This window comes from Chiloscyllium punctatum, chromosome 2, assembly GCF_047496795.1.
Source record: "Chiloscyllium punctatum isolate Juve2018m chromosome 2, sChiPun1.3, whole genome shotgun sequence".
Classification (NCBI taxonomy): domain Eukaryota; kingdom Metazoa; phylum Chordata; class Chondrichthyes; order Orectolobiformes; family Hemiscylliidae; genus Chiloscyllium; species Chiloscyllium punctatum.
The window spans coordinates 147,916,430-147,943,269 of record NC_092740.1 but is presented as its reverse complement, the minus strand read 5'-3'; the positions used below and the strand labels follow the sequence as shown (position 1 = coordinate 147,943,269).

Here is a 26,840-nt window from a genome sequence, read left to right as displayed (position 1 = left end):
CTCTGACTTCGACCGGTTAGCCAGTTTTCTATCCAATTGGCCAAATTTCCCTCTATCCCATGCCTCCTGACTTTCCGCATAAGCCTACCATGGGGAACCTTATCAAATGCCTTACTAAAATCCATGTACACTACATCCACTGCTCTACCCTCATCCACATGCTTGGTCACCTCCTCGAAGAATTCAATAAGACTTGTAAGGCAAGACCTACCCTTCACAAATCCGTGCTGGCTGTCCCTAATCAAGCAGTGCCGTTCCAGATACTCGTAAATCCTATCCCTCAGTACCCTTTCCATTACTTTGCCTACCACAGAAGTAAGACTAACTGGCCTGTAATTCCCGGGGTTATCCCTATTCCCTTTTTTGAACAGGGGCACAACATTCGCTACTCTCCAGTCCCCTGGTACCACCCCCGTTGCCAGTGAAGACGAGAAGATCATTGCCAACGGTACTGCAATTTCCTCTCTTGCTTCCCACATAATCCTAGGATATATCCCGTCAGGCCCGGGGGACTTGTCTATCCTCAAGTTGTTCAAAATGTCCAACACATCTTCCTTCCTAACAGATATCTCTTCTAGCTTATCAGTCCGTTTCACACTCTCCTCTTCAACAATACAGTCCCTCTCGTTCGTAAATACTGAAGAGAAGTACTTGTTCAAGACCTCTCCTATCTCTTCCGACTCAATACACAGTCTCCCACCACTGTCCTTGATCGGACCTACCCTCGTTCTCGTCATTCTCAGGTTTCTCACATACGCATAGAATGCCTTGGGGTTATCCTTGATCCTATCCGCCAGGGATTTTTCATGCCCTCTCTTAGCTCTCCTAATCCCTTTCTTCAGGTCCCTTCTGGCTATCCTGTATCCCTCCACTGCTCTGTCTGAACCTTGTTTCCTCAACCTTATGTAAGCCTCCTTCTTCCTCTTTACTAGACATTCAACCTCCCTCGTCAACCAAGGCTCCCTCACACGACCATTTCTTTCCTGCCTGATCGGTACATACATATCAAGGACACGTCGTATCTGCTCCTTGAAAAAGTCCCACATTTCCACCACATCCTTCCCTGACAGCCTATGCTCCCAACGTATGCTCCTCAAATCCTGTCTTACAGCATCGTAATTTCCCTTCCCCCAATTGTAAAAACTTCCTTGTTGTGTGCACCTATCCCTCTCCATAACCAAGGTGAAAGTGACAGAATTGTGGTCGCCATCACCAAAATGTTCACCCACTAACAAGCCCACCACTTGTCCCGGTTCGTTACCGAGTACCAAATCCAATATGGCCTCCCCTCTGGTTGGACAATCTACATACTGCGTTAGAAAAGCTTCCTGGACACACTGCACAAACACCGCCCCATCCAATCTACTTGATCTAAAGAGCTTCCAATCAATATTTGGGAAGTTGAAGTCGCCCATGACTACGACCCTGTGGCTTCTGCACCTTTCCAAAATCTGTTTCCCAATCTGTTTCTCCACATCTTTGCTGCTATTGGGGGGCCTATAATAAACACCCAACAAGGTGACTGCACCTTTCCTATTTCTGACTTCAGCCCATACTACCTCCAGAGGCAGATCTCCCTCAAACTTCCTTTCTGCAGCCGTTATACCATTTCTAATTAGCAATGCCACCCCCCCTCCTTTTTTACCACCCTCCCTAATCTTACTGAAACATCTGTAACCAGGAACCTCCAACAGCCATTCCTGTCCCTCATCTATCCATGTTTCCGTGATGGCTACAACATCGTAGTCCCAGGTACCGATCCATGCCTTAAGTTCACCCACCTTATTTCTGATACTCCTTGCATTGAAGTTATCATTGATCTCTTTTCCTAACCAGAGCTGTGAGTTAGAAAAGCAACTATTTTTATGAGCAAGTACCAGTTGCATTGATTACAGTCCTTTAATCAACGACTTATCCATTGTCTTTTACACGTTAAAGATTAATTTCTGTGTCTAACATCCGAAAAGATACTAAGCTGCTTCTGTGCAGGACATCCTGAGCCTTATTATTGCGGCTGAGGGAAATGACCTTTCCATTCCTGCAACTTCCTCTCGAAGAGGTCATTCAACTCTAGCTAAAATTCTGACAAAACTTTGCAAAAATTACAAAAGTAACTGGTTGAGGATAAAGTTAGAGCAAATGGGTTGAAACATCACAACTATGATCCCAATTCCCTCTTCTATTCTCACGAATACCTGCATGAAATCCTGTGATGAATGCAGCATTGGGAAGCAGCAATGTGAGATTACAGATATTAGCAGGGACTACACACTTGCTTCTTATTTTGACTGAAAGCTGCTTTAATTAAAGGCAGAGTTAACTAATTGTGATGAATTAGCTCTCTATATACCAAAGCAAGGTACAAAGCTTTTGCAGAGCTACTCATAAACAAGACTTCTCCCTCGCTTTACATAAAAGCAGTTAATCCTAAATTCATTCATAAAAACACAACAATTCATTCAAGGCTACATTTCTAGAGACATTTTGGAGTTGAGTTTCAAGTGTAACATTTTAAGCAAGGTTAATTAAATTGTAGTAAAACACCACTTTCTAGGCATGGAGTACTGGGAAAATTATGTGAAAAATAGAAAGTAAATTTGTACAGAATACGCATGTCTCCCAAATCTGTAAGAGATACAAGTGCAAAATCTTTCTTTTCAATAGTGTGTGCAAAATTGGTCAAAACCAAAATACATATATATGTTCATACAATGTGTAACATACTCAAATAGAGTTGTTTTTTAAAAATGCATTTATTATTAATTGAAAAGTGTTATTAGATTAGATTACTTACAGTGTGGAAACAGGCCCTTCGGCCCAACAAGTCCACACCGACCCACCGAGACCCATTCCCCTACACCTAACACTACGGGCAATTTTGCATAGCCAATTCACCTAACCTGCACATTTTTGGACTGTGGGAGGAAACCCACGCAGACACAGGGACTATGTGCAAACTCCACACATTCAGTTGTCTGAGGCAGGAATTGAACCCGGGTCTCTGGCACTGCGAGGCAGCAGTGCTAACCACTGTGCCACCTTGCCGCCCACAAAAGCGCATATGTTTGCTAAAATTGAATCATAGTGGACTTTCTTTGCACACTACTTTGTAAAGGTATGTATTTTCATTCAACTCTTAAGATACATCTGCATGCTTAGACATCACACAATGAAGAGCTGCCTTGCCATCAGGCTTCAATCATGGAGGTAATACTATGCAAGTGATGGCTATTTTCACACTGTCATATGAGGGTGTTATTATGTGGGTCATATGGGTTTTTGAGATTTAGTACAAGATTACATTTTCTGATCTGATAACGTGGCATCAGCCAGCACCAAGGAACGCCCCTAGTGGCACAAAGCATTTCCTGACTTGAGAAGATGAAGGAAAGGAAAGAGAAGGGGCCTGTTGGTGGAAATAAAGGAAAACTTGCTACTGCAGTTATAGACAAAGTTTATTTTTAGGTCAGTCTTAAGACTTAATGGGAATTCAAATGATAACTAGAGAAACAGAGAATGGAGCAAAATTTCAACTCAAAGTTCTCCCACTTGCGGAGTGTTAAAATCAGGTCCCAAGTTATAGAGGTTTAGGTTCTCATAATAATCCAATGGTAGGCTCTTAGAGTAGGGGTGTGTGAAAGAGGTTATTTACAGAAGTAATATTCACAGGCCAATTCACCGACTATATTCTCATTAAATTCACAGGCTAATTCATCAACTTTATCCTCATTAAATTCACAGGCCAATTCACCGACTTTATCTTCATTAAATTCACAGGCCTATCCACTGACTTTATCCTCATTAAATTCACAGGCCAATCCACTGACTTTATCCTCATTAAATTCACAGGCCAATCCACTGACTTTATCCTCATTAAATTCACAGGCCAATTCACCGACTTTATCCTCATTAAATCCACAGGCCAAGTTACCGACTTTATCCTCATTAAATTCACAGGCCATTTCAGCGAGTTTATCTTAATTAAATTCACAGGCCAATTCATCGACTTTATCCTCATTAAATTCACAGGCCAATTCACCGACTTTATCTTCATTAAATTCACAGGCCTATCCACTGACTTTATCCTCATTAAATTCACAGGCCTATCCACTGACTTTATCCTCATTAAATTCACAGGCCAATCCACTGACTTTATCCTCATTAAATTCACAGGCCAATTCACCGACTTTATCCTCATTAAATTCACAGGCCATTTCAGCGAGTTTATCTTAATTAAATTCACAGCCCAATTCACTGACTTTATCCTCATTAAATTCACAGGCCAATTCACTGACTTTACCCTCATTAAATTCACAGGCCAATTCATGACTTTATCCTCATTAAATTCACAGGCCAATTAACTGACTTTATTTTCATTAAATTCACAGGCCAATTTACCGACTTTACCCTCATTAAACTCACATGTCAATTAACCGACTTTATCCTCATTAAATTCACAGGCCAATTCACTGACTTTATCCTCATTAAATTCACAGGCCAATTGACTGACTTTATCTTCATTAAATCAGTATTTTGTTTTCTGGACACTTTTCATGTTGCCAAGCAATGGAAAGGAACCGGGACCATAAAGTTGACTAGTTGCTCCTGCTGACTATTGTGAGGGGTTATTGATATAAATTGGTATCCTGACATGCACTTCATCGGTGACCTACTTTATATGGAACTGACAGCGAGACCTTTGGGATGTCACAGGCAGCACACTGGAAGGGCCATATGGATAATGCTGTTGCACGAGATAAAGCTCCATGGCGTTACGGGTAAAGTATTAGCATGGATAGAGTAATTGGTTAACTAACAGGAAGCAGAGAGTGGGGTTAAATGAGTGCTATTCTGGTTGGCAATCAGTGACTAGGAGAAGGTGAGGATTGCAGATGCTGCAGATCAGAGTCGGAGGTGTGGTGCTGAAAAAGCGCAGTGGGTCAGGCAGTATCCGAGGAGCAGGAGACTGGACCACAATCATTCAAAATTTACACAGATGATTTGGAGTTGGGGACTACATGTAATGTGTCAAAGTTTACAGATGACACTAAGATGAGTGGCAGAGTAAAGTGTGCAGAGGATCATAGATATTTTAGAGAGTAGGCAAAGGTCTGGCAGGTGGAATGCAATGTTATTAAATATGAAGTCATACATTTGGGTAGGAGTAACAGTAAAAAGGGTCTTTACTTGAACGGTAAAAAGTTGCAGCATGCTGCTATGCAGAGGGACCTGGGTGTCCTTGTGCATGAATCACAGAAGGTTGGTCTGCAGGTACAACAGGTAATTAGGAAGGCAAATGGAATTTTGTCCCTCATTGCTAAAGGGATTGAGTTTAAAAGAAGGGAGGTTATATTGCACCTGTACAGGATGCTGGTGAGGCCACACCTGGAGTACTGTGTGCAGTTTTGGTCTCCAGAAAGGATGTACTGGCTCTGGAAGGGGTGCAGAGGAGGTTCTCTGAGTTGATTCTGGTGGTGAGGGGGTTGGCATATGAGGAGAGACTGAGTAAACTGGGATTATAGTCATTGGAATTCAGAAGAATGAGAGGGGACCCAATAGAAACATGTAAAATTATGAAGGGAATGGATAAGATACTTAGAGAGGATGCTTCCACTGGCAGGTGAAACTAGGACAAGAGAACATAGCCTCAAATTAGGGGGAATAGATTTAGGATTGAATTGAGAAGAAACGTCTTCACCCTGAGGGTTGTAAATCTATGGAATTCTCTACCTGATGCTACTTCAGTCAATGTTTTTAAAGCTAAGATAGATTTTTTTTTGAACAGCAAAGGAATTACGTTTTTGGTGAGAGGGCGGCTAAGTGGAGCTGAGGCCATGAAAAGATCAGCCATGATCTTATTGAATGGCGGGGCAGGCTCAAAGGGCCAGACGGCCTATTCCTGCTCCTAGTTCTAATGCTATATTCTTACAACATAATGATTTGAAATCAGTGGACAATGCACAACCACCCCCAGATCAACAGGGAGCTGTTCCTGAAGGAGGCTGCAGATGTGTTTGCAAGCACCTGCCCGGTCAGTTTAATCACTGTCTTTGAATAGGCCTGATGTGCCGGTGTTGGACTGGGGTGGACAAAGTTAAAAATCACACAACACCAGGTTATAGGCCAAAAGGTGTATTTGAAAGTACAAGTTTTCAGAGCATTGCTCCTTCATCAGGTAGGTAAGGACAGTAAGCTTCTCTTGGTAGGCCCTCTTAGGTGGATAGTTCCTCCCAGGACCTCAGTTCCTCTGTGGCCTTCCTCCCTCCTGTTTTCACCCTCCCTCCTGTTTTCACCCTCCCTCCTGTTTTCACCCTCCCTGCTGTGCACCTGCTGAACCGAGTAAAGTATGTTGCTGTTGCAATAGCTGGAAAACATCCACAATCTCCCATTCCACTGGTACAAGCTTGAAAGACTCCAAACATTTCCAAAACCTACACACCGACAACAACTCTGTGCAACATTTGTCAGAGCCGTGGTAAGAAGTGAACTGTTGTTGAGGTCAGACAACCCAGAAGTGGCCGGTGTTGCCTGAGCCTTGAAACCATGGAGACACTAAACTCAATTAAATGTTTGATTAAATTGAAGATCTCCTCATTACCATGTGTTGATGATTATAACATCTGTGGTAATTACAACCAGTCTGTCCCTGATGATCATAATGTTCATTGAGCAGGTATCTCATATCAGCCAAGCGGAGCTCTGTTCCTGACCAGGTTAGAGCCTGTCTGTTCTGCTTTTATGTTTCTTAGAATTTTACTGATCCCAATGTCCGTTCTTGGGAGTTAAAATGCCACTCCTAGTTTTTCATTTTAAAACAAGATGCAGACATTCCGTACTCTGATGATGCTGCATAATATGACTGTTTACTCTGGCAGGGTGTTCTGAAATCATAATGTGCTCCACCCATAAACTCCTGATAGGAGAAGCAGATAAGCAGGATAAGATCCTGGAAAAGAAGGCAAACAGTAAAGTTCAACCTTTTTCCTTGAATTGCACTTGTGTTGCACATTAGGTGCCAAGAGAAATTAAGTGGTGAAACGTCATTACATGCAATGCTTGGAATCACAGGATTATTAAAATCATTTCGAGCGCCTGTTAGCAAACAAGTCTCATGAAACTTTGTCCGAGGACCTCCTTGTTTTGCAAATGAAATTGGCACCAACTGCCCAAACAGTATTCTTCTGCAGAAAGGTTCGTTTTATCGTTCAGACTGTACAGGTGGAAATACTTTCACGCCATTTCACCAACTTTCAATAAGATAGGAAGAAACGAACGTAAAGTTTTTATTGCACATCACGCCAACGGCCAAAAACTGTCCTAACAAATTGTGTGCAACCCTGTAATATAATGGTGAACAACAAAGCAAACAGATTTTGCATTGCAAGGCAACATTTAAGAGGCATCTGGATGGGTAAATGAATAGGAAGGGTTTGGAGGGAAATGGGCCGGGTGCTGGCAGGTGGGACTAGATTGGATTGGGATATCTGGTCGGCATGGATGGGTTGGACCGAAGGGTCTGTTTCCATGCTGTACATCTCTATGACTCTATGACAGGCTGAATATTGTAGATAATTTTGACATTGTGTAATATTCAATGGAAATAAATGAGAGTGGAGATATAAGAAGGGATGCAATTCTGTGCAAATCACAAAAGTTAAAAATATTCTGATTGTGTCATTAAAAATACAGCAACACAAAAGGATAACAATTTTTATCAATCGTCATTCCACGTATACATTTACATAAGATCCTTATGTCACATAAAATGCACAAAGAGGTTAGAAACAGAAGCTATCTTCCAGATATCCATTTCTTGAATTGCAGCTGTCTAGCAGAGATTCCACTTCCCTTTCTTTGCACTTTTTGTAGCAGTCTCTCTCTCTCTCTCTCTCCGTCTCTTCATGTAGTGATTTCATTGTTTGAGGGTTGTTAATCATGGCTCAGAGTTGCCAATGATATCACAATGGGGCAGGTACAGGAGTGCAACACCTCCCCTTAACTATTACAGGGATTTAATCTCCACCGTCAGTATTCTTAAGCTCCATATTCTAACCAATTCCACAGCAGTGGGTTATCAAAGGCATGGACCTCTATCCTATCATTATAGCAAGTAAGAGAGCAATATTTTTTGACTCTCTCACTCTAAGTCACTGTATATCCTGCCAGTATTTTTGTCGTTCAGGCACACAATCCTTTATCCGAAACGCTCGGGACCAGCTGGTTTTCAGAATTTTTCAAATGTTGGAATAAGTGACAGTTCAACAGTGAAATTTTTAAAAACCTTGCCAAACAGCAGACTCACTAGCAGTACTATGGGCCCTGAGACAGAATTGAGGCCTGCCAGTGCTAGGCCACACCCACCCACATCTCATCTGGGTGACACGCATCGAGAGGGTGTGGAGTTGGGTTAACTGTTCACACACCAAACAATCTTGTTACTGAGATAAAACTTCACAAAAACACCTTCAGATTTTGGAGCTTTTCAGATTTCGGAAAAAGGGCTGTCTATATTATTATGATCACGCATGCACAAACTGTGTTCCAGGGAAAACTAAGAAGTACACTTGGTTTCATTCAGTCATACCTCCATAAGACCAGATGATATAGGAGCAGCATTAGGCCATTTGGCCCACTCAATCAGTTCCACCATTTAATCATGGCTGATACTTTTCTCAACCCCATTCTTCTGCCTGCTCACCGTAACTCTTGATCCCCTTATTAATTAAGAACCTATCTACCTCCATCTGAAAAACACTCAATGACTCCCATTGGAAAGAGGGGAAAAGAAAAGTCTCCTGAGTGCACTTAAGTCATTCAATAATTACCTGGAAGTCCTACTGGCAGTGACTGCCAACGTTTTCATCCCCAGAAAAGTAGCAAAGTGCTACAAACAATGGCCTTGGCCGCAGGGCAGGTCAACTAATTGTATGTTTTTACCTTTTCTCATTGGTCACTCTTTGTGCCAACACACCGGACACCATCTTTCTAATATAACAATTGTCCAACTGACCATTCACATGGCTTCCTGCTTAAGGGGCAGGCTCCAACTCAATACCTTCCAGAAGACTATCCTTGAAATAATTGCTTTCATCCACAACCTGAAAATGAACTGAATTTGTTGTCTATATACCCCTACATTGTTTACTGCCCATCTCCAGCGTCACCTCTCACACACTCAACTGTTAGCATTATCCTCATTCAGGTGAAATGGAGGACTGCAGATGCTCGAGATTAGAGTCAAGAGTGTGGTGCTGATGAAGGGCTTTTGCCCGAAACATCGATTTTTCTGCTCCTGGGATACTGCCTGACCTGCTGTGCTTTTCTACACATTCATTATCCTCATTCAATCTAACTTCCCACAAGACAAATTGCTGCACACTGTCTAACACAATAGTGTATCGGGGGTAGGTGCCAAACCTTAAACCCCTTCCCTCCTTCGAGGAGAAAGCTACAGAGTATCGAAGGAAGCTGTCTGCTCTTGCTATAGGAGATGTTGAATTTAGTGGTATCTCTCAGATGCTCAGTTACTTCTTCAATTCACACATGAACCACTCTCTGTGCAAAAAAAGTTGTCCCTCATATATCCTTTTTAAAACTTTCTTCTTTCACCTTAAAAATATGGCCCCTAGTTTCGAACTCCCCCAGCCTACGGAAAAGTCCTTGCTGTTCACCTTATCTATGCCCCTCATGACTTTATAAACCTTGATAAGGTCACCCATCAGCCTCCTAAGCTCCAGCGAAATAAGTCCCAGCCTATCCAGCCCTTCCTTATAACTCAAACTCTCCATTCCTAGCAACATCCTGGTAAATCTTTGCTGAACCCTCTCCAATTTAATAAAATCCTTCCTATAGCAGGGTGACCAGAACTACACAGAGTACTCCAGAAGAGGCCTCACCAACATCCTGTACAACCTCAACTTGGTGTCCCAAATCGTATACTCAAAGGTGTGAGCATTGAAGGCTTGAAGTCTAAGCCTTTTTAACCACCTTGTCAACCTATGATTCATTTCCTGTCTTCTGAATTCCAAGAACATAATGCTCATCCACTTTTAGATTCTGACCTTACTTCTTGTAGATCTACCACAGCAATAGATGGAGCAAGAGAGCACTGGTGAAGTGGATGGACAGGGCAACAGACTTGGGGAGAATGGATAGAGGATTGATTAACAGGCAGGAAGAGGAGAGTGGGCAGAAACAGTATTGAGTACAGGTGCTGGGAGGTCATATTGCGGCTGTATAGGACATTGGTTAGGTCACTGTTGGAATATTGCGTGCAATTCTGGTCTCCTTCCTATCGGAAAGATGTTGTGAAACTTGAAAGGGTTCAGAAAAGATTTACAAGGATGTTGCCAGGGTTGGAGGATTTGAGATATAGGCAGAGGCTGAACAGGCTGGAGCTGTTTTCCCTGGAGCGTCGGAGGCTGAGGGGTGACTTTATAAAAGTTTACAAAATTATGACGGGTGTGGATCAGGTAAATAGGCAAAGTCTTTTCCCTGGGGTCAGGGAGTTCAGAACTAGAGGGCATAGGTTTAGGGTGAGAGGGGAAAGATATAAAAGAGACCTATGGGGCAATGTTTTCACGCAGAGGGTGGTACGTGTATGGAATGAGCTGCCAGAGGAAGTGGTGGAGGCTGGTACAATTGCAACACTTTAAGAGACATTTGGATGGGCATATGAATAGGAAGGGTTTGGAGGGATATGGGCCAGGTGCTGGCAGGTGGGACTAGATTAGGTCAGCATGGACGAGTTGGACCGAAGGGTCTGTTTCCATGCTGTACATCTCTATGACTCTATGACTCTAAACAAACTATTTTCAAGCTGGCTAGCAGAGAAATGTGGAGTGTCATAAGGGTCAATGTTAGGGACTCAGTTAATTACAATCTGCATTAACTTGAAATTGATTTTAGATAATAAGAAAATTAGCAATGGTGATTTGGGAGCGCAGAGAACTTCAATGCATAAGAAAATAGTGCAGCATGTCAAAGTAGCTGCTAATTTGCTGGAGCCAAGACTAAATCCACAGTCATGCAGCTCAAAAACTTCTTTTCTTCTGGATAATGTATGAATGGGAGTTATGTAATTCAGATTTGTCAGTTACACATTACACCCTATAGGTAGGGACTAACTATTACAGCATTTTGCTCACTTTTCTATAGCCCATAAGCCCAGTATCATATTTACCCTTTATTGGATTAGTTTTCCAGTTGCCAGTTATTTCTCAATGCCACTGGTATCTGTCACAAGAAATCACTTGTTGTGCGTTAACTGAGCAGGAACAGTTTCTCATTTTTTACTGGGTGACACAACTGACACTAAGAATTTAATTATGTGACCGGGTGCTGATTTAAGAAAAGGGCACTCTGCATTTCATGGCTGGTTGTTCTCATCATTGAGTCAGACATTTCTGGATTCAAGTTCAACTGCAGGATTTAAGTACAAGAATTAAGATCATCACTAGTACAATAGTGAAGCTTTGCTACACTGCTGCAAATGCTGTGGTTTAGATTATTCAGCCAAGGCCTTATCTGACTTCAAATTCTCATTCTTGTTACCAAATCTCTCCCTGGCCTGTCCCCCAATATTTCTGTAATCTCCACAGACCCACAACCCACTAAGATGTGTGCTCATCTAATTCAGCCTCTTGTTCATCCCCCAATTATAATTACAATTGCTCCCCCCATTGGTGTTGTCCCTTCAGTTGCCGAGACCCTAAGATTCCTACACCCCTCTACCTCTCTACGTCACTTTGTTCTTTTGAGATTCTCCTTAAAACCTTTGTCTATGATCAAGCCTTTAGTCATCTCACCTCCCTATCTGCTTCAGAGTCATAATTCATTTTGTCATGCTTCAGTGAGCATCTTGGGATGTTTCACTGTGTTAAAGGCACATGGTAATACAGTTTGTTGTTATATATAAAGGTGTGGGAGTATATAAAGGACATGGAAAGGCACACCTTCCAAGTGAAGCAGTATTTTACCTGCACTTCACTCAATCTTGACAACTGTATTCGTTGTTCACACTGTGGTCTCCTCTCCACTGGGGAGGTAAAAAGCAGACTGGGTGACACCTTGTCTACATTCTGTCGAGAAAAATTACCCAAAGCTTTTGCGCCAAGGAAGGATTACTGGACCCGAAACATTAACTCTGGCCTCTCTCCACAGGTGCTGCCAGACCTGCTGAGCTTTCCCAGCAACTTCTGTTTTTGTTTCTGCTTTCCAGTGTTTGGCTGCCGCTTCAACGCACCACTGTGTTCCCTGGCCAACATCTCTGTCTTGGTTCTGCTGCAGTATCCCAGTGCAACCTCAAAGAAAAGCACCTCATCTTCCACTTGGGGACCCTGCAGCCTTCAGGACTCAATATTGTGTTCAATAATTTTAGGGCATATTCACCTCCTTCTAAGTCCCTTATCCACTCCACATTCCAGGTCCTGTTATCACATGGACTGCTTTCAGCACAGCCAACCCATTTTCAATTATTCATTGTCTCATTATTAGCTTACTATCGATCATCCCTATGTCTGCCTTCTTTCTTTCTCTCTGGGGGCTCTTTCTCCACCTACTGATTAACTCTGTTTCTCTCTCCACTGATGCTGCCAGGCTTGTTCGAGCTTTGCCAGCGTTCTCAGTATTGGCTTCAGATTTCCTGCATCCACGGTGTTTTGCCGTTATATGTGTATACCCTCATTTGATTCCTGTGTGATTGAGGCTGGAGGCTGAATCTTTATCCCCTGTGAGGTTGGGTATGGAGGTGGAAAGGAACATTAAAAAAATCTGGGGACGAGTCAGTGTGACAAGGACTGGTAGGATTACTCACCCCCGTGATACATGTAGCTAATTCAGCTCATTAAAACACAGGAACATGAGTTAGGGCCTTGACCATGTTCTATCATCACATTAGATCATGGCTGATCAGTGATTCATTAACTTCACTTAAAGAAGGCAATGTGGATTTTCCAGTTTCCCAGTGTTAATGGTGACAGTATAATTCCCCAGTGTAAATAACTGAGAGTGGCACAATGGCTCAGTGGCACGCACTGCCGCCCTACAGCGCCAGGGACCTGGGTTCAATTACAGCGTTGGGTGACTAACTGCATAGAGTTTGCACATTCTCCCAGTGTTTGGGTGGATTTCCTTCAGATGCTCCGGTTTCCCCTCTCAGCCCAAAGACGTACAGGTTCGGTGGATTGGCCAAGCTAAATTGTCTGGAGTGTCCAGTGGTTGTGCAGGCTAGATGGGTTATTCATGGCAAATGTGGGGCTATGGGGATAGGATGGGGGCTGGCTCTGGGTGAGATGTTCGCCAGAGGGTTGGCGTGGAGTCGATGGTCCGAATGGTCTCTTTCCACAATGTAGGGATTCTATGATTCCAAGATGCAGGCTACCAGTGGCAGGCAGAGGGGCCAGCCCTCAGTCAGAGTGACAATCCCTCTCTAACGATGTGGATGTTGTTGCAGCAGAAGATGGATTTCCCTGGAAATCATCACCACGCCCCTTATAGTGGCTGTTCAATGTGATTTGTATTTAAAGTTTTATGAAGCGTGTTTAGAGGATATCTTCATTTTGAAGCACCGTCTCAGTTTCTTATCTTCTACCGTCACCTCCTCCTGGCAATCTCTATTCCAATTAAAATTAAAATCCTAAAATGTTTTGCTCCCAACATAAAACATTCTGACCCCTGCTTCCTGCTCCAAAACTAAAATTCAGTTCCACACATATGACTACAGAATTGATATTCCAGGATTAAAAATAAGTTTCTTCCTTACATTAGTTACAAGTTCTATATAAGAACATATGATGACAGAACAAACGTTTCAAAAACAGTTCAATGAAAGGTATCTCGTAGCATGAGGTGGAGTAGTTATATATGCATGCGGCAGCTTGCAATGACTCACCTTTTTAATTCAGCCACAAGTAGAGCTGTACAGGGGACTCCTAATGTCATCAATGAGATGTTATTGATTGCTGGTTTCACAAACGCAAGACATGTGGCAACACCAGATAGAATACCAACAGCAGCTTTAAATCGGCTCCTAGGACAAGAACCAGATATTATATTTGGATTCATCTCCAGTTCAGGGCAAAATAATCTATGCACAGAGTTTCCCCTTCCCCCGGCACCCTGTTTAATCTTTGTCATTAGGTTTTTTGATAGTCACAGTTCCGCTTTTTATAATTTTGCACTGTAGCCCTCACCATTACTCTGATATTATTAGACCATTGATATAGAGAGGCCTCAAAGGTAGACTTGTTAGCAGCATAATGGGAGTGATAATAGGTCTGTCCAAATACCATACACATATAGTCAAACAAAGTGCTTATGTAAAATTAAAGGACCATTCTCAAACATATGAAATGAGGCATCAAGTGAACTGAAAGCAAAACTACTCTGGCCACATATAAACTAAATCAGGTGTTGAGACAATCGGAGTATACACATTGAATGTTCCTTATATTCACTTTCTGCAACATGTCAATACCGGAAGAAACCAAATAATAGTCTTTAGGCGCCAAATTCCTTTAGACAGTAAAATCATGGATTTATATTACACCTAATTCAGTTCCTACAGGCATTCTTGAAATGACCAGCTTGACTTGTACTCAAAACTGTTATTACACTGGTTCAGGTTATTGTTAAAACTACACTAAGATTTTGTTTTCTGCAACACATTGTCTTTGTTCTTAAAAACAAAACTGTGTTGACTGCCTGTCATGAGATCACAGAGAGTTTGTCCGATTAATAGATAAACCAGAAAATTGATGGATTGGAGAGTATATTGTCCTTGATTCCTACCTCTCAATCTCTCGCAATATTGAGATAGCGGAGAATAATCATTGTCTGTGGAACCCTACCGAGAAAGCAGCTGAGTAGCTCTACCTCCAGATAAAGAGAGGAAAACTGGCAGGATAAAATGGAATTTTTAAAGATATATTCTCATCATTTTTCACCAAAAACAAAATGTTGAAATAAAAATATTCACAGCATAATTATAGGTTATTATATTTTCAAATATTCCATTCTTGCAATCATCTTATTGTGAAACAAGCTACAAAAGTTGAAAAGTGAATTGTAAGTGAAAACACAAAACATATGTAATTTGCTCTATTGAGGACCCTCTTCCAGTGCTGGAATCTCTTAGCAAATGTTCCAAATTAGCTCAAAATACCTTGTAGGCTGGTGAAACAAATTTCCGGAACATTTATCCATTTTTGCACATCCTCCATTTTTGCCTGATGCCAATATCTATTCAGATTAAGAATCTAAAATGAAAGAATGTTGCTCACTCAGCAATAGTAAAGCAAAGAATTGCGAATGCTGAAGATCTGAAACTAAGACAGAAATTTCTGACAATACTCAGCAGATTTGGCATCATCTGTCGCAAGAGAAAGCAGAGTTAGCATTTCCAGTGATTCTTCTTCAGAACTGATAGCAGCCAGGTGAAGGTAGTACTTGATTTTTTTCCTCTCTGTATACACCGGTAGATGCAGCTAACAATCCCAGCTGGTGATTGTTGGACTCAAACAGGCATCAACAGTCTGGTGACCTATAAACAATATCCACCAATGTTTGCTGCCCTGACTGTTTCTTGGCTCTACCCTGACTGGTTCTATATCTGAAAAAGGGTCACTGGACTCAAAACATTAACTCTGCTTTCTTCCCACAGGTGCTGACAGGCCTGTTGAGTTTCACCAGCAAATTCTGTTTTTGCTTTAGATCTCCAACATCCCCGCACTTCTTTGCTTTATTTCATGTTTAAGTCTGTACCTTGATCCTTTGTAAGCCAGCATCTCTTACTTAGAATACTACCTCACTTCTTTTCCCTTTTAGCTAATCCCACCTAATTGTCAAATAATCTTGGATATTCAATTCCCAATCTCAGTCACACTGCAGCCACTTGTAGGTAATGGCAAATAAATCACCCCAATTACCTCAATTTTTGCATTCAAACCAATTACTTTGTGAATGTTAGGATGCATTCAGATTGAGTGTCTTTAATTCTCTGTTTTTTTAACATTATTCGCTATTCTGATCCTGTTGATATTTGTCTGTATTTTGTTAATCTTTTATTTGCTTTCCACTTTTCCATTTCCTTTTAGTAGTCTAGTTTTTCTCAAATCTGCGCTCCCTCTCAAGTTGCTACCCCTTTACCAATCTGGTTTAAACCCTTCACAACAGCACCAGCAAATCTCTCAGTCCCAGTCCTGCTAAGACTAAACTCATCCATCTTGTACACACCCCTTCTGCTGCAGAAATCTAATGGCATCTATTCTACCCCAGTTCTCCAGGCACATACTGAAATGTTCAATTCTCCTATTTCTATGGAAGTGATCCTGAGAAGACTGTAGTTAGACCACTTTTGGAATACTGTGTTCAATTCTGGTCTCCCTGCTATAGGCAAGATGTCATTAAATTTGAAAGGGTGCAGAAAACATTTACAAGGATGTTGCTGGGGTTGGAGGGTTTGAGGTACAGGTAGAGGCTGAATAGGCTGGGGCTACTTTCCCTGGAGTGTCAGAGGCTGAGGGGTGACCTTATCAAGGTTTATAAAATCATAATGGGCTTGGATAGGGTAAATAGTCAAGGTCTTTTCCCCAGAGAATGAGTCCAAAATTAGAGGGCATAGCGTTAAGGTGAGAGGGGAAAGATTTAAAAGGGACCTAAGGGGCAACATTTTCATGCAGAGAGAGGGTGGTGTGTGTATAGAATGAACTGCTGGAGAAAGTGGTGGAGGCTGGTACAATTACAACATTTAAAAGGCATGCAGGTAGGTATATAAATAGAAAATATTTAGAGGGATTTGGCCAAATGTTAGCAAACGGGTCTAGATTAATTTAGGATATCTGGTCGGCATGTACATGTTGGACCAAATGTTTCCATGTTGTGCATCTCTATGACTGCTTCAAAGCTCCTCTTTTTCAGTTTCCTTCCCAGCTCTCTGAAATCTGCTTTCAGGGCAGAACCCCCTTCCGACCTAGATTACTGTTATCAATATGGGCCACTCACTCCGTTGCCTGTTCACCATACCTCCAGAAGAATATCTTGCGGATGCTTCATGTTACCCAGTTTTCCTAATACAAGGGAGATGACAAACCATCCTGAGGTTAGATAAAAGCCATCCGATCTCCCCTATAAGAAATCTTGATTCAAACAACACAGCTTTTCACTGTTTTTTCCTCCCACTTGTACAGCCATTGTGCCACGGACATGGCTTGGCATTCTGAGGAATCATCCCCGTCACCAGTATCCAACATGGAAAACCGATCCATGAGCAAAACCCAAGGAGATTCCTGCAGTACCTGCTTGGACCTCTTAGACTTCCTGGTGGTCATCCATTCCCTACTGACTCTGTTCTGCTAACCTGAAGTCCAGCCACCTCTCTGAATATACTCTCCACATAAACCACAACCTTACAAATGCACTCCAGCTCCACCCCAGCTCTGAAATTCAAAGCTCAAGTTTCTGCAGCTGGTGACATCTAGCAGTAGTCTTATTATATTTGCATCAGCAGTTTAATGTAACCGAATGTCTTGCTTGGACTTCACAGAGAGCAGTAAAAGTCAACCACATTGCTGTGAACCTGGAGTCACATGTGAACAAAATTGTCGTAAAGATGGTTCACTCGACCTGAAACGTTACCTCTAATTTCTCACCAAAGCTGCTGCCAGACCTACTGAGTTTTTCTAGCAATTTCTGTTTTCGCTCAAGGTAAAGATGGCATATTTCCTTCCCTAAAGGCTATCTGTGAATTTGATTTCTTTTCAAAGCAACAATCTGTTAGTTTCATTGTCATTATTGCTAAAAACTAGTTTTTTTTTAAATTTAAGATTATTTAGATAAATTAATTTAAATTTCCAGTTACTGTAGTGGGATCTGAACTCAAGTTTCCCCATTATTAGTCAAAGCATCTCGATTACTAGCTCAATAACATAACCACCATGCTAACTTACCTATTATCTTGCATGGAAACATATATGTTTCTAAATTATGAACAACGATATTTATGAGGGGGAATACCATTGAATAAACATTTAATTGAAAGAAAGCTGAAATTTATCCAGCAAGTATGCTTTATTAAGTCTGTGGAAATTTTAGAAAGTATATCTGAAATGGAAAAAGGAAGAGCAAATATCTCTGGCTTAGCTTATCTGAAACAGAAATAATATAATAACCTTAAATTGTTTTCCGGAGTCATTACTATTTTGGAACATTCTATGCTGTTTAATACATTAACGTGACTTCCCTTCCTCAGTCAAGGCTTGTGTACACTAGCTTCTGCTGCTGATAATTTTGGTTCTGTAACTTCCCGTACTGCCCAATTCATTATTTTGTTGACAGCACTGTTTTGTACGGTTGTATTTATCCTTTTTTGGCAAATGTTGGAAATGGAATAAACATACTTTCGTTCAAGATTCTGCTAGGCTATGAAAATGCAGCTTATGTCACATTAGTTTAAGTTTTGCCCATTACAACGAAAATAGTTGTCTAAATATCTTTCAAGTGTTACTTGTATTGAATGACTATCATATAAAATGATTCAAGTAATAGGCGCCATTTTGGAGCCTGACCAAGTAACTTGAGAATCTGACAGTATTCACCTGATTTACAGTGTTCAAATTGTTCCTTGTGTTTACATATCAAAAACTCTTCCTAAACCAACATCACTTCTGCAATATTATTTTACTAGAACGCTGGAAAATTAGAGAGTTTAATTAGGTCTGTAGTAATTGTAATGAGGTCAGCCAGGTAAACCTCGTTCAATGAGTTCCCTGGTTGGGGCTATTAATCTGGTTCAGTCAGGGAGCCCTGGATATAAACAGGAAGTGTCAGAGGTTCTGTTAACTCGGAGAGCAGGCTGTGAGGGAGCTGGGTCAGTCTCTAAGCCTCTCCACGTGTAACTTAAGGATGACCTAATCATGGGATACCAGCTTTTGTGGAGTATTTCAGGTCACATAATGTAACCACTTTCTAGATATTTACAGAGCCTCCAAAGATTTTAAGATGGTGTTCAAGATCCACCCTGTCACTAGAGACAGAGAGAATTCAGTGCACCATCTTATTACACGAAGTAGTGGAGATAACCCGGTCAGTCATTAAACAGCACTGACTGTAGGGCACCATTGCTATTTTGAAAGGGCGGCCCAGTAGAACTGTCTCTAACAAGGAATTGGGAGAGCAAGGAAAGAAATTACAGAGCAAGACAAGCTGTCAGGTGGAGGGAGAGAAGCAGGGCACTTGGCAGAAGACTGTATCTGCAAAGGTTCAGAGAAAACCTGTCCTGCACCAACTTCAGTGAGCAACAATACATGAAGAGATAGTCAGTGACAGGTCATTAGCTGCAGACATTACTCAAGCTTTAAGCTAGGGCATGGTCACCTACTCCTGTGACTGTGAAGGTCACCAGCATTTGTCACAGGGTCATTTCAAGCTTTGAAAAGCTTGAGATCCCTCAATGAGTATATTTGTCCACTGAGTATATTGTCCATGTCACTGCTTGCGGGCTGTGTGGGTTTTTGTGTGGCCGAATCTTAGAACCACATCTCCAACCCCATATTCTGTAAGTATTTCCAGGAGGTGAAATTGATCCCTGGCCTTAAGATTGCTGGCATTCCTTTCTTTGGTTCCTCTTCATTACTTCCTCATGCCAATGGGTGTTCTCAAAGAATTGTGTCCTTTAATCCAGGAAGTTCCTCCAAGACAGTTTCTTCTTACTGAGGGTCTGCCACATGTTGACATCTATGTTGTATTTCTTGAGGGAAACTTTCAGGGCGTCTTGAAATGCTTATCTTACCCAGCTCTCATTCAAACTGCCTTCCTTCAACTGGGGAAGGAGATTTGCTTTGACAGTCAGAACTCAGGCATTCGGAGTATATGGCCAGCCCAATGGAGTGAGTTTCAGAACACAGTATACACACCCAACAGCTCTGACCTCAAAACAGCACAAAGTAAGGACAGAAACTTTTTGAGAGACAAAGAAAACATCAGCCTCCGATGGACAGAACACTTCAAAGCATTCGTGAACTGCAATCCAATCACACGTTTGAGGAAATCCCACAATTCCCCATCAAAGGTGACCTTGGACTCTGATTTAGTGTGCCAGAAATTGAAGCCGCCATTAAACATATGAAGAGTGGAAAAGTCACAAGACTGGACAGGATCCTAGTAGAGATTTTCAAACTTGCAGGAGCAGGTTTGCCCATCACCTCCACTAAGTGTTCCTGAAACTCCAGGACAAAGAAGAAATCTCTGCCAATCTCAGGGATGCTGGCATCACCAAAGTCGTCAAGAAATAAGACAAAGTGAACTGTGGGAACTACCAAGAAATCTCTCTACTCTTCATCATCAGGAAGATCATCGCTCGAATCTTCACTTAGCGTCTTCTCCCAATCTCTGAGGAAACACTTCCTGAAAGCTAATGTGGCTTCCACCCAAACTATGGGCCTGTGGACATGATTTTCACTGCTCGGCATCTTGGTTTTGGCAACTGCCCTCACCGACAGTATTGCGACAGAATCCTTTGAGGTCAAGACAGGAGCTTTCTTTATCTTTACCGTTTTCTTCATCCAAATTGGCACCATTCTTCATCTTGACAAGAACAAGCTTCTCAGTGATGTGGACAATGTCTACACAATAGACGGAAATCTTTTCAATCTCAACCAGTTGAAATCCAAGAAGAAAATAACACAACCTCCCTTGTGGAACTTCAGTGTGCAGGTGACAATGTCATCTCTGCTCTCTCAGAAGAGAATCTTCAAGCCTCACTTAACACCTTCGTGGAAGTATATCAAAGAGCTCCTCTCAGCGTCAACTTCAAGCAGACTGAAGTCCTTTACTGACCCATCCCAGGGCAAGGCCTGGTCCATCCCTCCATTAAGAACAACAAAAACCATTATCAACAATGTCCAAGTTTGATGGACATTAATCTATCAGGGAGATCACTGAGGCTCTAATTAGAAACAGAAATACTTACACCCCCTTTGCACGATCGAAGGAAGTGAATATGTAAAGGCTTAGAAAATCATTAGGGGTGTATACAGAGTTAATAGTAGGTGTCTTTTCCCTAGGATGGGGGTCTTCAAGACGAGGGGGCACATTTTTAAGGTGAAAGGAGAGAGATTTAAAAAGACATGAGGGGCAAATGTTTTACATAGAGGGTGGTTTGCCTATGAAATGAACTTCCTGAGGAAGTGATGGTTGTGGGTACAGTTACAATGTTCAAAACACACTTAGATAAGTGCATGAATAAGAAGATTTGGAGGGAGGTGGGACTAGTTTAGTTTGGGATTATGAATGTGGTTCTATGACACTATAAGGTTGTGCCTTACTGCAGGCTTCCCCATGATGTAAATGCATTGACTGCATGCAAATCTATTATACTTATCTAAAGGGACTCCACTAACTATATCCATTTACTTCTTCAATATGGAACTGACTTGTGACAACAGGCAGTGGATTCCGCAGGTAAGTGCTGAATTTCCTGGAAGTACTGACAATTCCTTCATTCAGTGGCAGCCCTTTGACCCTCATATTCATAGAACATAGAACAATACAGCGCAGAACAGGCCTTTCGGCCCTCAATGTTACGCCCGCCTGTGAACTATTGTCAGCTCATCCCCCTACACTATCCCAAAATCATCCATGTGCTTATCCAAGGATTGTTTAAATCTCCCTAATGTGGCTGAGTCGAGTACATTGGCAGGTAGGGCATTCCACACCCTTACCACTCTCTGAGTAAAGAACCTACCTCTGACATCTGTCTTAAATCTATCACTCCTCAATTTGTAGTTATGCCCCTTCGTACAAGCTGACGTCATCATCCTAGGAAAAAGATTTTCACTGTCTACCCTATCTAATCCTCTGATCATCTCGTATGTCTGTATCAAATCCCCCCTTAGCCTTCTTCTTTCCAATAAGAACAGACCCAAGTCTCTCAGCCTTTCATCATAAGACCTTCCCTCCAGACCAGGCAACATCCTGGTAAATTGCCTCTGCACCTTTTCCGATCCTTCCACATCCTTCCCGAAATATGGCGACCAAAACTGCACACAATATTCCAAGTGCAGCCATACCAACGTTTTGTATAGTTGCAGCATGATATTGCGGCTCTGGAACTCAATCCCTCTACCAATGAAACCTAACACACCGTATGCCTTTTTAACAGCACTATCCACCGGGGTGGCAACTTTCAGGGATCTATGTACATGGACTCCAAGATCCCTCTGCACATCCACACTACCAAGAATCTTTCCATTGACCCAGTACTCTGCCTTCCTGTTATTCTTCCCAAAGTGCATCACCTCACATTTAGCTGCATTGAACTCCATTTGCCACCTCTCAGCCCAATTCTGCAGTTTATCCAAATCCCCCTGCAACCTGTAACATTCTTCCAAACAGTCCACTACTCCACCGACTTTAGTGTCGTCAGCAAATTTACTAATCCATCCACCTATGCTGTGCCTAAGTCATTTCTAAAAATGACAAACAACAATGGTCCCAAAGCAGATCCTTGTGGACACTAGTAACTGGACTCCAGGCTGAATATTTTCCATCAACCACCACTCGCTGCCTTCTTTCAGAAAGCCAGCTTCTAATCCAAACTGCTAAATCACCCTCAATTCAATACCTCTGCATTTTCTCCAACAGCCTACCATGTGGAAACTTATCAAAGGCTTTACTGAAGTCCATGTATACCATGTCAACTGCCCTACCCTCATCTACATACTTGGTCACCTTCTCAAAAAACTCAGATTTGTGAGACACGACCTGCCCTTGAAAAAACCATGTTGACTATATGAAATCAAATTGTTGCTTGCTAGATGATTATAAATCTTATCTCTTATAATCCTTTCCAAAACCTTTCCTACAACAGAAGTAAGGCTCACTGGTCTATAATTACCTGGGTCATCTCTACTGCCCTTCTTGAACAAGGGCACAATATTTGCAATCCTCCTGTCCTCTGGAACTAAACCTGTAGACAATGATGACTCAAATATCAAAGCCAAAGGCTCTGCTATCTCCTCCCTAGCTTCCCAGAGAATCCTCGAATAAATCCCATCCGGCCCAGGAGACTTGTCTACTTTCACTCCTTCTAGAATTGATAACACCCATTCGTAACTAACCTCAATCCTTTCTAGTCTAATATCTCGTACCTCATTCTTCTCCTCTACAATGTTCTCCTTTTCCTGATTGAAAACCGATGAGAAATGTTCATTTAGCACCTCTCCGATCTCCACAGGGTTGACACTCAACTTCCCACTTCTGTCTTTGACTGGCCCTATTCCTAGCCTAATCATCCTTTTATTCCTCATATACCTATAGAAAGCTTTAGGGTTCTCCTTTATTCTATTTGCTAAAGACTGCTCGTGTCTTCTCTTTGCTCTTCTTAAATTTCTCTTTAAATCCTTCTGAGCTGATCTGTAACTCTCCATCACCTCATCTGAACCATCTTGCCTCATCAACACATAAGCCTTCTTCTTCTTCTTAACAAGAGATGCAATTTCTGTCGTAAACCATGGTTCCCTTACCTTCCTCCCTGCCTGACAGGGATGTATCTATCAAGGGCACGCAATATCTGTTCCTTAAACCAGCCGCACATTTCCATTGTCTGCATCCCCTGCATTTTGCCACCCCGTTCTATGCATCCTAATTCTTGCCTAATCGCATTATAATTGCCCTTGCCCCATCGATAACTCTTGACCTGTAGCATGTACCTATCCCTTTCCATCGCTAAACTAAACGTAACTGAATTATGGTCACTCTCTCCAAAGTGCTCACCTACAACTAAATCAAACACCTGGCCTGGTTCATTACCAAGCACCAGATCCAATGTGGCCTCCCCTCTTGTTGGCCCTTCGACATACTGTATCAGGAAACTGTCCTGTACACATTGGACAAAAACGGATCCATCCAACGTACCAGAGTTATTGCATTTCCGGTCAATGTTGGGGAAGTTAAAGCCCTCCATAATGACCACCCTGTTCCTTTCACTCCTACCCAGAATAATTTTGCTAATCCTCTCTTCCACCTCCCTGGAACTCTGCAGAGGCCTATAAAAAACTCCAAGCAGTATGACCTCTCCTCGCCTGTTTCTCACCTCAGCTCACACTACCTCAGTAGACGAGTTCTCGTCAAAAGTTGTCTCAGCCACCGTTATACTATCCTTGACTAACAAGGCCACACCTCCCCCTCTTTTACCACCTTGCCTGTTCTTAATGAAAGATCTAAACCCTGAAACCTGCAACTTCCATTCCTCACCCTGCTCTATCCATGTCTCCAAAATGGCCACAACATTGAAGTCCCAGGTACCTATCCATGCTGCAAGCTCACCTACCTTATTTCGGATACTTCTTGCATTGAAGTAGACACACTTCAAACCAGTTTGCTGTCTGCCAGCACATTCCTGTGACCCTAGAATCCTGTCCCTGTCCTCCCACTCTCATCCTCCTGTGCACTGCAACTACACCTCCTGTTCCCATCCCCCTGCTGAGCTAGTTTAAACCCACCCAAATAGCACCAGCAAATTTCCCACCCAGGATATTAGAACCCTTCTAGTTCAAATGAAGACTGTCCTGTTTGTACAGGTCCCACCTTCCCCAGAATGAGCCCCAATTATCCGAGAGCCTGAAACCCTCCCTCCTGCACCACCCTTGCAGCCATGTGTTCAGCTGATATCTCTCCCTATTCCTTGCCTCGCTATCACATGGCATGGGTAACAAACCAGAGAAAACAACCAGAAATATTCCAATCTCCGACTTAAAGGTCGGGTACAGCACATATCCCCTGCTGACACAACACATGGCTTTGACAAGGAATCTGTGTAGAATACCAGCCATTTTGTCACCAGGATCACCATCAAGTAGATAATTGGATTCCTCCAATAACCCTGCAGCTGTCTGGACCATTCAGGAGATAGCCTGAGATTCAAAGGAAGGGATCTCCAGACAGAATTTTCTCTCTCGGGCGGTCACTATTATCTGGTATTCGCTCCTAAGTGAGCAATGAAGGTTGGTTCATTCGACATATTCAAGGTTAACTTTGATTTTATTTTAATCTACAAGGAAATAAAGGGTTATGAGGAGATGCAGGAAAGTAGGGTTAAGATCACAATCAGACCAACCATGATCTTTTATACAGTAGGCTAGAGTAGGCCCTGAATGGCCTGTTCTTACTATAATACATCATTCTCTTAATGTTCAATACTTCTTCCTATTTCCCAAACTTGACTGCACACATAAAAAGTAACATTAAATGTTAATCCAAATCAACATATATGCAATGAATAATGGCATTCTGCACATAAACTAAACAAATAATTTTTGTGCATTCCCTGAGAACCTATTTTTCATGTGCTTTTGTATTGCTTGCCCAGTGACTGGAGCTTGTAACGTGTAAAGCTGCTAAGCTTCCATTTGACGCAACAGCAGGAGTCCTTGAAGGATAATCTCAAGCAGCTTTGGCACAGACAGCCTGACTGCAGTAGTCAGGATCTGCTGCCTGACCAATAGCAGCAAGAGTACTGGTGAAATGTCAATATTGGGAAACATTAGGGGAGGGGATGTGGAGATTCCAGTTGCTGTAGGCACATTGCTCCAATTAGCAGTATCTTCATGACGACAACAAGGCCTTAAACCTCTACCTATTCATTCAGACGAGGAACTGATGATGAAATACTAACTTTTTTTTAAAAATATATAGTGTGTTTTAAAATGAACAAGTTAAACATAACATGTCAACTGAACATCCAGTACAAGGCCATAGTACATGTCTTCAACAAAATATCTGAACCTTTTAACAAAAATTATTTTGCCTTGATCTTGTTTAATTATGCAATCCGCTATCATTAAATAACATTGTTTTGCCTGTCTTTGATAAACCAATATTAACAATACAAATTTATGTAAACATTTGCAGGGAAAATTTGAGCGTAATGTTGAAATTGACAGATGCCAGCTTTGCACCTTAAATTCTACTTAAACTCTGTGCCTGATAACACACCTTTTCCCAACTAGTTAATCAAGCCCACAACCATAATCCAACCAAGGAGAAACTTTGACCATAAACTCTATTCACTGTATAGGACTATGAGTTTTAATGGAACTGAAGTCTGAAGGCAACTAACCTACAAACTTTCATAAATGTTAAAATTTCATACAACTGCAGATCCTAGGTTATAAACCTTTTAAAGCTGACAAAAATGTTTCCAAAGATAGTGGCTGGCATATACAGTAAACTGAGTCGAAAATGCAAACCACCAGTGTTGGTATAGTTGGTCACTATTTTGAAACGTGTGGGTGCATTTTAAACTCCTCTTAACAACACAGCCTTTGCCACCTGCTGGATCCCATGTGCTGTTTTAACTTAGAACTATTACCAGACTCACATAAGAATCCTGACATGATTAATGGAATCTGTAAGATTTCCTTTCACACTTTAATTCACATTCTACTGCAAGAGGTGACGCCATGATCTTGTTGAATGACTGGGACAGACTTGATGGACAGAATGGCCTGCCATTCTCCAATTCCTTATCTTTTCATGATTAAATGAACTTGCTAGATTGTTGGCTTCAGATCAAGGCAAAATAATTTTTGTTAAAAGGTTCAGATATTTTGTTGAAGACATGTACTATGGCCTTGTACTGGATGTTCAGTTGACATGTTATGTTTAACTTGTTCATTTTAAAACACACTATATTTTTTTTAAAACGTTAGTATTTCATCATCAGTTGGTGTGCCAACTAGTTATTGGCTTTTGGCCTGTCTTAGCCAGACCCTTGACCTCAATCAAATGGACATAAGATTCAAAGTCCAGCGTCAGAATTAGAACTAAAATTGAATTTTATTGTC

General features: G+C 41.8%; 1 protein-coding gene across 4 annotated transcripts in view; it reads right to left on the bottom strand.

Annotated features, from left to right (window-relative positions):
* acer2 (alkaline ceramidase 2) overlaps positions 1-26,840 on the bottom strand; it is a 72,186-nt gene that overhangs the window by 8,601 nt on the left and 36,745 nt on the right. For all 4 annotated transcript variants that reach the window (XM_072590168.1, XM_072590167.1, XM_072590166.1 and 1 more), the window contains one exon: positions 13,892-14,029. In XM_072590168.1, coding sequence (XP_072446269.1) covers positions 13,892-14,029 — 138 coding nt within the window. The remainder of the gene's footprint in view (positions 1-13,891; positions 14,030-26,840) is intronic.